This window comes from Strix aluco, chromosome 3 (assembly GCF_031877795.1).
Source record: "Strix aluco isolate bStrAlu1 chromosome 3, bStrAlu1.hap1, whole genome shotgun sequence".
Lineage (NCBI taxonomy): Eukaryota > Metazoa > Chordata > Aves > Strigiformes > Strigidae > Strix > Strix aluco.
This window is the reverse complement of record NC_133933.1, coordinates 52,775,918-52,790,135: the sequence shown is the minus strand read 5'-3', so window position 1 is coordinate 52,790,135 and position 14,218 is coordinate 52,775,918. Positions and strand designations below refer to the sequence as shown.

The 14,218-nt window shown below is 42.6% G+C and overlaps 1 protein-coding gene across 24 annotated transcripts in view; it reads left to right on the top strand.

Annotated features, from left to right (window-relative positions):
• Nucleotides 1-231: 231 nt before the first annotated feature.
• The window catches only part of AFDN (afadin, adherens junction formation factor), a 132,896-nt gene continuing 118,909 nt past the window's right edge, over nt 232-14,218 (top strand). For all 24 annotated transcript variants that reach the window (XM_074818592.1, XM_074818587.1, XM_074818585.1 and 21 more), the window contains exon 1: nt 232-737. In XM_074818592.1, coding sequence (XP_074674693.1) covers nt 624-737 — 114 coding nt within the window. In that variant the 5' untranslated portion in view covers nt 232-623. The remainder of the gene's footprint in view (nt 738-14,218) is intronic.

Here is a 14,218-nt window from a genome sequence, read left to right as displayed (position 1 = left end):
GCCGCACCTGGCCGCGCCCCGCCCCGCCCCCGGCCCCCTCCCCGCGCCGGAGCGGAGGGGGGGGGGGGCAGGGGGCGCCCTCCTGAGGCGCGCGGCCGCCGCCGGGAGGTGAAGGCCGGCGGGAGCGCGCGCGCGCGCCCCCGGGAGTGGGAGGGGGAGGAGGAGGGCGGGCGGCCGGGCGGGGGCGCGCACGGGACGGTGTGTGAGGGAGCGAGGGGAGGGCGATACCGGGGCGGAGAAAGGCGGCAGCAGCGGCGGCGGCTTCGCTCGGCTCAGGGCAGGCGAGTGGGGACAGACGCTGCCGAGCTGGGAGACACAGCGGCCGCCGACGACGACTTGGGGCATCCTTCCTCCTCCTCCGCCTTCTCCTCCTCCTCCCCGCCCTTCCCCCTTTCTCTTTCTCTCCTTCCCCGCTGTCCTCCGGGGCCGATCGCTATCGGCGGCGCGATCCCGGGGCGTTTCCGCATCGCCTGTGCCGGCAGCGGCCGAGGGGAGAGCCGGCCCCTCCCCTCCCCAGCCGGGACTGAGGGACCCCCCGCTCCGTCCCCGCCTCCGCCCCTCGCCGGGGCTCGGCGGAGAGGGCCCGGCCGCGGCTCGGCTCCCCGGCGGCGGGCTCGGCGAGGATGTCGGGCGGCGGCGGCGGCAGCCGGGAGGAGGAGCGGCGCAAACTCGCCGACATCATCAACCACTGGAACGCGAACCGGCTGGACCTGTTCGAGATCAGCGACCCCACCGAGGTGAGCGACCCCGCCGCGGTCCCCCCTGCCCCGCCCGCCGCGGCCCGGTGCTCCCCGCCACCCCCTCCGGGCCGCCCGCGAGGTGAGACACCGCGCCCGGGCCAGGCCGCGCCCGGCTCCGCCTCGCGGCCCGCGGTCAGCCTGGCCCCCCCCGCCGCCCCCCCGGCCGGGGGGCTGGGGCGCGGGCCTCCCCCTCGCTCTCCGGTAACGCGCGGCCCGCTCGGGCCGGGGAGGAGGCTCCGCTCCTCGGCGGGGAGGGCCGGGGAGCGAGCGCCGGGCCCCTTGCCCTGCCCGGAGCGGCTCGGGGGAAGAAGAGGCAGGTTGCAGCCGCCGGGGACAGAAAGGGAGCGCAGGGCCAGAGCCCTCCCCTCGCGCCTCCCTTCCCCTCCCGCAGGCACATGCCGGCCCGACCCTGCGGGACAGGCGGCTCAGAAGCAGGAAACCCTCTGGGAGCTGGAGGTGGCGAAAGGGGGCGGGCAAGGGCGGTCATAGAGAGGCTAACCCCCCCTCCCGACCCCGAAACGGGTTACCTCCGTGGGCTTTTTTTTGTCTATCTGTGACTTAAACAGAGCCGAAAGGCTGCTGGTGGAAGAGAAGGACCGAAAAGCCTGCTGGTGGGCTTTTCTGTTGTTGCCTGCTCGTTTGTTCCTTCAAATACTCGGCTTTGTGCAGGAGGCGCCTCCTACAAAGCAACCTGCGCTCCTAGGGCGGCTCTGGGGGCCGCTGGTGCAGTCCCCGGCGTTGCCTTCCCCCGGCGTGACGGTCGCCGCGCTTTGGTTCGCCGTGGCCGGAGGCTGCCAGCCCTCGGTGTCAAGTAAATACCGGGAGCACGTTCGTAGTCCTGAGCTCACATGTTGTACCGGAAAAACACAGCGGGTCATTTCTTCCTAATGAAATGGGTGTTTCTGATGGCTGAGGGAGGCTGGGTTTTACTCTTTTTTTAGAAAAGTAATAGTCAAACCACACCCTACCACTACCCCTTGTCATGTTCCCTTTGGCTGGTTAATGCTGCGCGTCTGGTTTGAAAGCGGCGGGGGGGGGGGGGGGGGCTGTGGGGGGGGAGGGCTGGGGAGGCAGGTTACAGCCCTGTTTGTGTGTGACAGCGAGCTCCCCTCTCCGAGGGTGGAGGCCGGTCATGTGCGTGTTCCCGGGGAAAAGGAGGAAATTCACACTTGCGCTTGGCCTGGCCCTGGTCCTGGTTGTTTATTAACAGAAGCCTCTGAGAAATCACGTTGGCTTGGTCTTGGGAGCTTGCTCCTGTTTCTGCATCCAGGTGTTGCCTGCTAGCGTAGCCACGAAAAAGTCTAGAAAGCAATTCTAAGATTAAGTCTGTGATAGCTTAAAAAGAACTGCTTTGGGTATTTTCAGTTCTGCTCGTTGCAAACTGTTTCTTGAACATGAAGATGAGGGTTTTCTGTGACTATTTCCTGCATCTTGCAATATTTATCATAATTAGAGCTCCTTGCTTGTATTGCTTAGGTTTTAATGATCTCACTGTTGGCTGACAGTCACTTGTTCAAAAAAGTGGGCTGATGCTAGCATGAAGGAGCCTTCGTGATTGTGTTTGAGAGCATAGCATGATCTGGAATTGCAGGTCGAGTGCTAACTGTCTGTGGTTTATTTTGTGTCTGATTAACTCGTTTGTCCATTCCCAATACATTCTAACTCCAGCCTGTTTTCTTCATGTTTATGGTAGATTGTGCTTCTGTAGTGTTATTAGTAAGTAGTTTTAACAAATCTTACCACTTTTTAGGTCAACCTTACGTTTATCATAATTAACTAGACTTTGCACAAAAGCTACTAGCTCCATTACAGCTGTTGTGAAAAGAAATTTTACTTGCATTAGCTCCACACTTAGGAAATTAAGCCTCTGAACCTGTATAGGAGCATACTTACCACTGTCAATGATAACATTTATTTCAGTTGAACTACCGATAGTAAAAATCAAGTGCGTGCATATCTTTGAACATCTGAGCTTTTTAGACTACTATTTCTAGAAATGTTTGATAAGACTGCAGGTGCATTTACAACAAACTGGCAGTAGGTAACAGTTTTATAGATAAAGTATATTGTCCTTCCAGATAATTACAGATACAGATCTTCACATTTCTTTCACAGTTTATCCTAAGCTGACCCAAATTTGGCAATATTTTCAACCCAGATGATGGTGTGATTCACATGTGTACTATTTATCAGCTTAAATGAAAGCCCTTTTACTAGGCTGCTTGAGAGCTGACAATCCTCTGTTGTTTTTGCCCGCTGTTCCAGGCTTAGCTTGACCATAAGGCACATCTTGCTTATTGTGGGGGATGCAGCAATCATGGCATCTCTGAAGATGCAGTAACCTGGATGTGACTTCTGGTTGGGTGTGCCTGAGCTGGATTGAACAGGATCATTTTAAACTGTTCAGACACAGTTATTGGCCTGCTGGGTTAACTTTGCGCAGCTAGCACGTGCCTGTGCTGCAAATAGTCACCCAGGAGCTTCTGGTTGTGTATATCATGTTTAGAATATGGAGACTTGATGCCTTATAGTGATTCTCCAGGCATTTCTTCAGTGTAAACAATCTGGTTTAACTGACTTGTCTTTGAAGTTTCCTATAGAGAAAGAGTAGGATTTTCCAGAGGAGCTGATCACTTCCTAATAGTAGGGTTTCAGGGAGATTTATATATTCAGAAAAGAAAAGGAAGAGTGAAATCTACTGTTAACTGACTAGAGTTTTGACAGTATAGCTTAGGCAGTGACAGTGAAAGGTATTCATTCATGTGTGACCTACTGATGTATCTCAGTGTTAGTTTGAAAGGTCTGATTCTTTGGTGAGACACAATTGCTGTCAGTCCATTGGGTCCTCATCACTTTAATGGAGAGTGTAAAATGTGACTTGGTTTTGAATGTATAGAGTAGGATTTTGAAAGTGGTTTAAATGTGTGGCGTTTTTTCAGAGAAGTGCTTCATGAAACAAATCAGTTTGAATTCCTGTTAATATTTCATGGGTAGAATAGTCCTAAGGGGTTACAGATCCACTTGTCTACTTGCCTCTTTTGAGAGATAGGCACAAATTATTTCTTGAAGTATGTTGCCTATAAGATACTAAAAAGCAAGACCCTTGGGTAGGGCACGTTGTAGAGTTCTGTTACTAACTTTTTCCTAACTTGTTGTGTGATATGAACAGTTAACTAAGTCATTCAGTGCGACTTTTCCCCAGCAAAACAGGGATGAAGGGAACTTCCTGTTCTGTGCTCAGTTGGATATTCCACTGTCTGTATCCCATGTGAAGAAGATGGAAGACTTCTTGGGAGTGGAGTGAGGGTTTCGTATCTTCACTTATGCTTTCACTGAAGTCACTTGTGGACTCATGCTTGAGAGCAAGGTGGAAACTTTAACTTTGTTAGGTATTTACCTATTTTAACACTTGTTGTTATTCTGAGAAATCTTTTAATAGTTTGCATCATTTGCATTTTGAAGATTTTTTTAATTTTATTCAGAAAGTAGGTGAGAGAAGCTCTGTGTCTTGAGATGCTTATAAATGAACAAACCCAAAACTGGTTTTTAAAGTTTTGGTTAATACTAGTTAAAATCTAGCGGTGTCAGGAGTGATGCTAGGTACAGGCCTTTGCTGAATTGCTCTGTAATGCTATGATTTAAATTTGGTTAAGCTTTACTTTGCTTTACTCAAATGATGAGGCAGCTACTCACTTTTGCAAGTCTAAAGAAGATACAGAAGGTTTGGGGGAAATGTAGGGTGAATCATGTTTTTGTAGATAAATCAACACTGAAATTCAAAATGAAACAGTATATTAGCCCTTTTCTTTAAATCTGTTTCCCCTTTCTGTTTTACTTTCTCCTTGCCTTTGTTCCAAGTGTTACCAAGTTTTTGGATGCTTTTAATATCTGGCTTGCTTTTTCCCTTTTTTTTTTTTCTTCCCTTGGCCAAGTATAGAAACACAGTAAAAAGACTTCAGACCTTTTGCAGTAGGAGATAAATTTGTGTTTTGATCTCGATTTAAATCTTGAGTGATTATAGTACCCAAGTTTTCAAAAAGGAGTAAGTTTGAATTAATGATTTGGTAACAAGTGCATACGGTTGTTCAGAAGTCTGTAGATAAGAAATAATTTGCATTTATGTACTTTCACCTTGCGCACACACTTCTCTCCCCCCCCCCCCCCCCCCCCAAGTGCTTACTGGAATTAAGTGATTGATTATATAAAATAACTGCATATGGATGTTTTGGAAGAGAGCAAGGGATGCAAAAGCACTGTAGACTAGTGCATTTATCACTGTTGGATAGAATAAATATGAATCCTCCTGAAAGCATTTAAGATCTGTTTTTAAGATGCCATACGTGAACTAGGCGTTATTGTTGGTCTTGATGTCAAAATAAGGTTTCATCTTTAATGTATGCTTTCATAATTGTGTATGAGAGGAGGAGAGCGCTGTGTTTTTCTGAACGTGGTTTGTGGGTTAGGAATGTGAATTGCATTTAATTTTTTGAGGCAAGACACTTTTTAAGACAGGTGGGGTTTTTTTGATAGTTGCCCAGGGACTTGGGGATTGTTGTCAGAAACATTAATCTGTTGTAGTTCTGTTTTCTGATGGAGAAAGCTGTTCTAAACTAATCTAATACACCTACATGTTAACAAAAGTAGAAAGGTCTAATCATAAAGCTTGGAGAAAAAGCATGCTTTGTGTTAAGAATAACTACTAATAGAGTATTTAACTTTTAAATATCCATACTTGAAAAAAGAGAAATTTGGTAGGTCTTTATGGCTATTTGATGATTTCTATTTTTTTTTTTTTGTCTGAAAATCACTTGCGTAGGCTTTGCAGCAAGGTATTAGGAATAACTCTTCAGAACGAGGGTGGAGTTATTTTGTTTAGTGTGGAGGTTTTTTTTGTTGTTTTTACATACTGGCTTCCCCCTGTTCTGGTGTTACATATGTTTGAGCTAGTCAGTATGTTTTAAATTCTTTTCACTGGCTTTAAATACAATTAATCTATTTACGGAAAGTGTTACACAGAATGCTGGATGACAAGATATTTTAAAGTTGATGCAATTTTTGTCTCTATTCTTTGGGTTCAGATCTGATTCTGGTTCATTAAAGATCATAGGGGAGACTGATATATGATGTAAATTTGTTGTCGTTGCCAAGTAGTTCTACAAGCTTGTTATTTAAATCTAGTTAGTAATAATTAGGAATCTTTTGGGAATCTACAGGGGATTTAAAACCTATCTGAACGGTTGCTCACCCATAGGTTTATCTGGCTGTGAGACTTTAAAAGGACTCATGTTTTAAGATTGGGATTACCAGTGACTGTGCCTACTGCACTGCAGGTGAAGCTTGTAGTGAAAGTGCAAGTCTAGAGGTAGGGAAGCATCAGATAAATTGGTGGAAATGCTTGGGCTTTCTCCACACGTTGGCTTCTACATTTTTTAGTAGTTTTAACTAGTGTAGCTCTGCAAACCATATAGATATCAAGAAGCTGATGAATATATCTGAGAATACTGTCTTTTTAAGTATACCAGACCTATGATACGGAAAATAAATTCTTTTTGGAACAAATGTTTAAGCCAATATTTAGACAGTCTGGAAAGGTGTCTTATAGTCTTTAAGGACTGGTGCCTACACTTTTTAGTGAGTAGAATATTTTCCAGTAATTACTACCACCAAACAGGCACAGTTCAAGAGGAGGTAAAAACACTGAGTTCTAGTTCTGCATTGAAATGGATGGAGAAAAGAAGTCAGGGACACAGGTCTGCTCATTTGCATCAAAAGGGCTACTTGGAGACCAGTTTTCGTTTAACTGAGTAAAAGTGAATACTCTGTCTTTACAAATGAAATATAATCGCTATTACCTAGAGAGCGATAAGAACTTTGAGTTAAGATTTTGACCACAGTCTACAGACAATGTACTGGCATGAAAATATTTCTAGGAAGCAGCTTTATGCTGTGCTTTTAATATTCCTTATGTAAATTATTTCTTGAGGTAGTGGCTAATTAGGTCCATACAATTCAGACATATTGGCTTTTAAGAATTCCCTCCTGATGTGTGAATCTGTTCCCTGCCTAAAATGCCACTGATGAGCATTATTTTTCAGTTGAAAAAACCCCTGGTCCTCTGGACATGTTAGGGATTTGCTTTGTTTTCACAAGCGTGTTTTTTTCTGACAAAACTACTTCTCATTCAAAAAGGTTAAAAGAAAATTAATGGAACACACTTCTATGATTTTTGAGGAAAACCTTGTTTTATAATTAATACAAATTTGCTTTTGTCAGTAAGAAATATTCATCTAAACAGGGTAAGAAAAACTAAAGCTTAGCTGAAGGTCTTAAAAATGGAAATGAATTGGTGTTTGAGATAAGGATGTAGAACATAAGAAACCACTCCGAATTTATCTTTGTGTCAGTATTTGTTTGAAAAGTTGCTTTGTTAGAAATGAAGGGAAGTAGATTGTGGCTAGGCAAAATTCAGAGCGTTGCATAAAGAGTAACTTCTGGTTTTGACCAGTTGTTCTGATGAAGGTGGAATTGCAAATCACAGTGTGAAGTAATACACTGAATGTTATGATAAACTTGTTAAATTTAGAACATATTCCAGGTAAGTAATGGAGTATTTGCTCCGTCTTTCAAGACGAACTTCATGCTAATGGAAGCCTTTTCTGAAGTATATTTAAGTAAAGCACTACTTAGGTAATTCTTGATTTTTGGCTAGGAAAAATATTTACATATAAAATATATTTTGAGTGATGCTCATTCCAGTGAGTAGAGATGTATGGGATTTTGCCTTTAGCTGGTGAAAAGGCTAGAGCCGGTTAATTTCTGCTGTTCAGGTTGTTATGTTGATTTTGGAGATCTTTTCTCTTTGCAACATTAATTTTTACCTTAAAAAATCAGCTGCTAGCAGTTAAATGTGTCGTGGTTTAGGCCCAGAGGCCAACTGAGCACCACACAGCCGTTCACTCTCTCCTCCCACCCCCCCCACCCCCCCCACTCCTCCCCGAGCTCTGGGAAGGAGAAGAGTAAAACAAAAAGGCTCAGGAATCGAGAGAGGGACAGGGAGGGGTCCCTCACCCATTTAGATGGGCACAGGCAAAAAGCAAGATGGTTATGGGAAGCAAAAAACCCAAGAACATCACTATAATGCAGATACTAACAAAGCCAACACTTAACAGACAGAATGGGACAGTGAGAAGCGTTACCATATCTTAAAACATCTCCCCCCACCCCTACCTTCTTATCGGGCCCAGCTTTGTTCCCAGTATCTCTTACCTCCTCCCCAGCGGTGCAGGGGCAGGGGATGGGGGGGGCTGCAGTTGGTCACTGCTGCTTCCTCCAAGGTGGGATTAAAGCACTCTTCTCCATTCTTCCCCCTGCTCCACGTGGTTCCCCTCTCACAGGAGACAGTCCTCCGCAAACCTCCGCTGTGACTCCTTCCCACAGATGCATTCTTCTCGAGATGCTCCAGTGGGGGTCATCTCCATGAGTTGCAGCCCTCCCAGTGCCAAACTCTAACAGTGGGGGTTTCTCCTTCCCACAGAGTCCTGGGGGTCCTCCACAGGCTGCAGGTGAATCTGTGCTCCTCTGGTGACCCCCATGGGTGGTGGTGGGGGGAAGCCGTGCCATCTCACCATGGGATACAGGGGGGGTCCATGCTCCGGTGCACCTTGTCCCCTTCCTCCTTCCTTCCACTGACCTTGGTGTTTGCATAGGTGTCCTTCTTGTAATTCCTCCTCAGAAGTCCTTCCACCCCCTCTCAGATTCCACTTCCTAAATATGTTATCGCAGGGGTGCAGCCACCATTGGTTCGGCCTTGGTCAGAGGCAGGTCCGACTTGGAGCCAGAGGAGCTTTCAAGAAGCTTTTCACAGGGGGCCGCTGCTGTAGCCCCCTCCCCCGCTACCAAAAACCCCACCACACGAACCCAGCACAAAATGCAATAACGTTTTAGGGGGATAGTTTTTTTTTAACCGGATATCCAATCCCAACGTATGAATTATTTCAGTAACTGTTAAGCAATGTGTTCACATTAATTATGTTTGTTAAGTAGTTGAGATGAAGATAAGTGGGCAACATGTTGCATTAGCTGTAGCTCATAGCAGAGTTAAGAATTGCCATATAAACAACTAGTGTGGGATTTCTGCCGTCTAGTTTTGTACATCAAGATTGGAAATGATAAATAATGTTGAACACTCATCTCCTTGGAAATTTTCTGAGATTTGTGTAGAAATGGAGTACAATACATTTCTCTTTCTGGGTGGAATCAAGATCATTAAAAGTGAAAATGCTCAAGGAACATTGCTTTTTCTAATTTGTCAGGTTTCCTTTGCTCTCTTTTCTCTCTGCTTGTTCATTTCCTTATGTCCTTTCATGCTCTTCTCTTGTTTTCAGGGAAGGAAATGTAAACTTTTCTGATTTGCATTGAGATGCTTCTTTCAGTTTTATTATTTCCTAAGCAGTCAAGAATGTGGAAATTGAAGCTAAAGTTTGCAGTAGCAACAATAATTTTTAGCGCTTTCATTAAATTCAGTGGCCTCTGTAAAGCAAATGTTCGTATCTTTTCTTTCCTGAGTTGTTGCTCAGTGTTTTTGCTGGTCAAGGTATGTATCAGAGGCAGCTCTTTGTTTTGGTTTATCTTTATGACTAAGCAGCTTAGAAATACTCTTTAGCTAAATTTTTTTGTTTCAATGAATGTTATTAGGATAAACCATACTAGGTATTAGATAGTTCTTCTGGATGCATACATGACTTGGCTCATAATTCTAGTTAAACACTATGCAGAGTGTCCCCCTCCCACCCTTAGTCTTCAATTGCAAGTAAAAATTACTGCTGTTCTGTAACTGTCCCTGTCTAGAAGTTTGATAATCCAAGATGAAAATGGGACACAACAGAGATAAAACTGTATTGATGAGAAGTAGTTCAGGTCTAGCAGTAACATCCAAGCTATTTTCCTGGACTGTATCATGCCTTGTGAACTTCTGCTTAATAAACAAATACATATGGTTGTAACATAACTTTTTGCAGTGAGAGGATATGTTTTCCATGTGATTGGTTATCCTCAATCATCAAATTGCAGTTCTGCCCTTTATTGCTGTCTAGTTTGGTTCTCTAGTAGGAATAAAAAAATCTGCTTTGATGTAAGTCTAGTGTTCATTGCTTCTTTTTTTTCAGTACTCACCTGTTTTGCTGATACCTTCTTATTCTGGGTGACTTTTAGTTTTTCCCTGTTAGGTGTGTATAATTTGGTAAAACCATTTTGTGTAATACTTCAGGATTATGGTAATCTATTTCTGTTACAGGTTTAGCCTCAAGGTTATCAATTGGTTAGTGTTGTCATATGTTGTATTTCATTACATTTTCAAGAGCTGCTTTCTTTCCTTGGGTGTTCACCTCTAAGTTAGACCTTTTGTGAACTCCTCTTCAGATCATCTAGCTCAGGTATTATTACCAGGGAATCATTCCTCTGATACCACCTACATTTTTGTCTCCTTATGAAGAAGCCATCTGTCTAGATACTGCTTTCTTCATTTCTCTCCATACTGAACAGGACAGGGCTGTATTGCCCTGGTCTGTCTTGGACTGTTTTGGTGTAGATTAAAGACATTTCCAGAAGTAATTAGTAGAGTTTTAATCCTGAAAGAATTGGAAAAAAAGTCCTAGGGTTAGGGTTGTCATCTAGAAGATTACAATGTATGGTTTGGTTTAAGTACAAATGGGACACTAGGAAATGTAAATAATACTGATACATGTATTTCTAATCTGTCTTTAAATTTTATCATATAAATAGAAGACTCTGTTAATAGAGTTTGTGATTGTATTGATGAAATTGTGTATGGTCCTCTTCTGTAAGTTTGCCCATGTAGTCTGTTCCAGTCAAGAGCAGAAATTACACATCATCAATTTTGCGAGTTTTAAGTTTTTTTAAATGGTGGTTGGTATATTCTAAGAATAATTATCAATGGATTTCTAATTTGACTCGTGTATTTCAAGATTATAAGATACACTAGACTAAAAAAGTAGTTAAGAGTTACTATAGTGATTATTTTCAAAGACATTAGAAAACCTAGTTTGCGATGTAATTAGAAATTGAGTATCTGTTTGAATATGACTTCTAATGTCAGGTCAACTCTTGGGTAAATATTCTAGAATAGGTTTTGCGTAATATGGCACTAGTTGCTATAGAGTGATGGCAGACTGAAACAAAAATGATGTTGTATGTTAATAGCTCCAGGGTGATGTTTTTTGTTTTATCTGTTCATTGTTTTTATTGCTACTTTGATATGTTGTATTCTGTTGTAGCTAGAACTAGGGAATATGATGAAAGCTCTCACAATAACTTTCTACCTAGTACTAGATTACAGTTTCTTGATGAACTGTTTTAAGTCTTGCTTGCCCTTGGTGAATTGTGTCCCAGAGCATGGCTGAATTTCTGGTCTGCTCCATAGTGAAAGCACCGTTATAGTGGCGGGAAAAAATGAAAGAAGTTGTCTGGCAACAATATTTATTTGACCAGCAAAGTATGTTGCCCATAACAGTATCTATGAACTAAAGTTTCAGTTCCTAGATTTTTTTTTTTTTTCAGCATCCCATGAGCTATTTAGTAGAGCTTTGTCAGATGGGTCTTGTCAGTCCACACTTGAGTATTTTCTTACAGGCAGATGCACAACTTAATTGCAGTGTCATGGTTTTACACGTGTATTGTATTGCTCACACAACCTAGTGGAAGATCAGAATCCCCCTTCTTAGTGAAGATTAGTGGCTGTTGTCTAGCCTACAGTTGGGCAAAAGAGTTCAAACAACAAAGAAAACCTCCCCCAATGACTACAACAAGAAAAGGTCTCCCTCCCTCTGCCCTCCCAGAAGGTGCTCTACTTTGATCATTGCATCAGCTTGAAATTAAAAAGGACCCTTTAACCATTTTATTGTTCTCAATTTTAGTAAAAAAAAAAATTATTCCATGTTCTTAATTTAAAAAATATGAGAACAATGCTGTCTGTGAAGCAGTATTCTCCTGAAAGGGAGATGTTTATGTGCCAAATTGTATCAGGTGGTGTTTTAGAAAGTTTTGCATTGATAAAATGATCTTATAATACAGTTTCTTTTATGTTGAGAAATCTGGCTTGTATTCACCTTTCAGGTATAGTTCAATAATATTTACTGTGTTCGGATCATATCCAAGCATTGCATACTTCTTGTAGAATGCTGGGCATTTCGTTAGGAAACATGTAAGTTGTTTCCACTTAAACTGATAGCCTTACTGAACAGGAATAGTATTTATTTTCAGTGTAGACAGAATGGATGTTTCAAAAGAGTTCTTTAACACTTACTGTATTTATTCTGACTGTTGAAAGAGTGGAGTAGATTGTTTTCATATCTGGAAAAGGAAAATAATTTGAAAATTGTGATGGAAGGACAGTGTTTACTAATGAAAACATTGCTCAATCCTGCTAATTGGTTTTGGTGGATTGCCTATTATGTCTAGTGTTTGCTGTATAGTGAGGAAACTCAAAAGTGGAATTAAGATTACTGCATTTTGCAATCTAATTCTTTAGCTTTGTTGAAGCCTTTTAAAAAAAAAGGGGGGGGGTGGCAAACAACTGTTTCCTCCTTCAAAAATTGATGAAATGCTCTAACAAAGCCCTTCTTTGTTTTGTGTAAGAGATGTATTGGAATACTTTCAATGAAGTCTCCAGAAATACTGAAATTTTAAGTGGTATTACCAAGAGTGTTTCAGTTGTTGCCATAGCACAACAAGGATTATTTCAATAAATTCAGCTGTTATGCCTATAGCAAACTGTTTTTAGGCAGATAAGGATTGATACCCAACTACAAAAAAAAAAATAAATCAATGAAGTAATTTTATGCACTATTGGCATATTTACTGAAGCCGTCTACAAGCATCTAAAGACCTAACCATCCCAAAGTCATGAAATTATTACAGTCCCAAGAAGTGTTCAAGACATGAGCTCAGTTTGCAGTCTGTCTCAGCTGTTCTAGCCATTTAATAAGAAAAAAATGTGGAAGAAAGGCATTGTCTCTATCCTAGAGCCTTTCTCAGAATTTACAGTGAAAAATCTGGTTCTCTGTTACCTTCTCATTTCTGTCTGTCTATGTAGCTTTTGACTAAAGTTGGCATGTAAGGTAGTATCTGTGATGACCTTATGGTGTTTGAATTTTACAGTGTTCAAAATCCTAGTAGAATTTTCTGAAGTAGTAATCAAGCAAATCTCTTAACAGTCTGATACTGACTCAGTATCTTGAGTATTGGTAGTTCTGAGGGAGTTATTAATTCTTGTTGCTGGAAATAAATTGTTTACAGTCTACTACAAGTGCCAGAATACTTTTGTTTTGTGCTTTGCTTTCTTGCTTGCATTAAAATGAAGCGTGGCTCAGAAAATCAGTCTATCAAATTTATGAGATTAGCCAAATTTGAAAACTTTGCCTGCTCAAATTAATCGTCATTCATCTTGAGTTATACGTGTCAAGTGGCAGCACAAAACTTGCATAGCATTGTACTGATGTGAGACAGTCGTGTACTGAAGCAAAGAGTATTGTACAACACTCTGGTAGTGGTAGTCTGAAATTCGTAAAAACCTATTGAAACTCAGCACTTAACCTTAAGTGTGTCTGTCTTCTCTTCAGTGTTCTGTATTTGTCTCCAGGTCTTTGAGCATCCTTGTGCGCTCATAAATATCCTTGTATATAATTATAAATGCACTGATCTAGCTCTCTCAATAAACCTGTCTGTATATAATCCTTCTCTTCACATTTCCCCTGCACACACTCTGCCCCAATAATCTCAAATCCACCACTCTAAACTGCAAACCCCAATCTTCTACTTAGGGTGAGAAATGCCAATTACAACAGTGTTGATGTATTCATCCTGCGATGTAGGCTTCAGAAAGACCCCGGGAGCATGACTCTCTGATTATCCAGCTTTGTCAGTAGCTTCCCATGAGGTTACTGATCAGCCAGTCCTGTAGCATGTGCCGTGTGGAGTTTGGAGTTTGGAACGGCCAGACCGTTGCAGTCGGGCCTCTTTATAACCAACTAGTCCCTGTGCTGATGGTGGCTGTGACAGTGGGGTTTTTCTTCTAAGGAAGTGGGGAGAAGAGGTGTTTTATTTCTTGCTTGCTGAACTATTATAACCATAGATTATAACCATTTTCCTTGTTTTGGAGAGATTTTTCTTCTAATACGCTTTGAGTTTGAGTGTCATCTGTTCTGGGTACCTGCTAGGTAGAGAGAGAATGAGTTTTCTGGATTAACCTTGCACTGAATTCCCCAGCTGCTGAGAAGTGAATCTTGCACCAAGGGGAAAAATTCCTTCCTAACCACCTCAAAGGTAATTAGGATGGTACTTACAGCAGGTAGAGCTAAATTTAGCCAAATCCTGGGGATAAAAAGGGTGTTTATGGTGCAAAATGGCCAAGGCAATTGCTCTGATCCTTGATCCACATGCCTTTTTCCTAGTTCCCTCCTTCC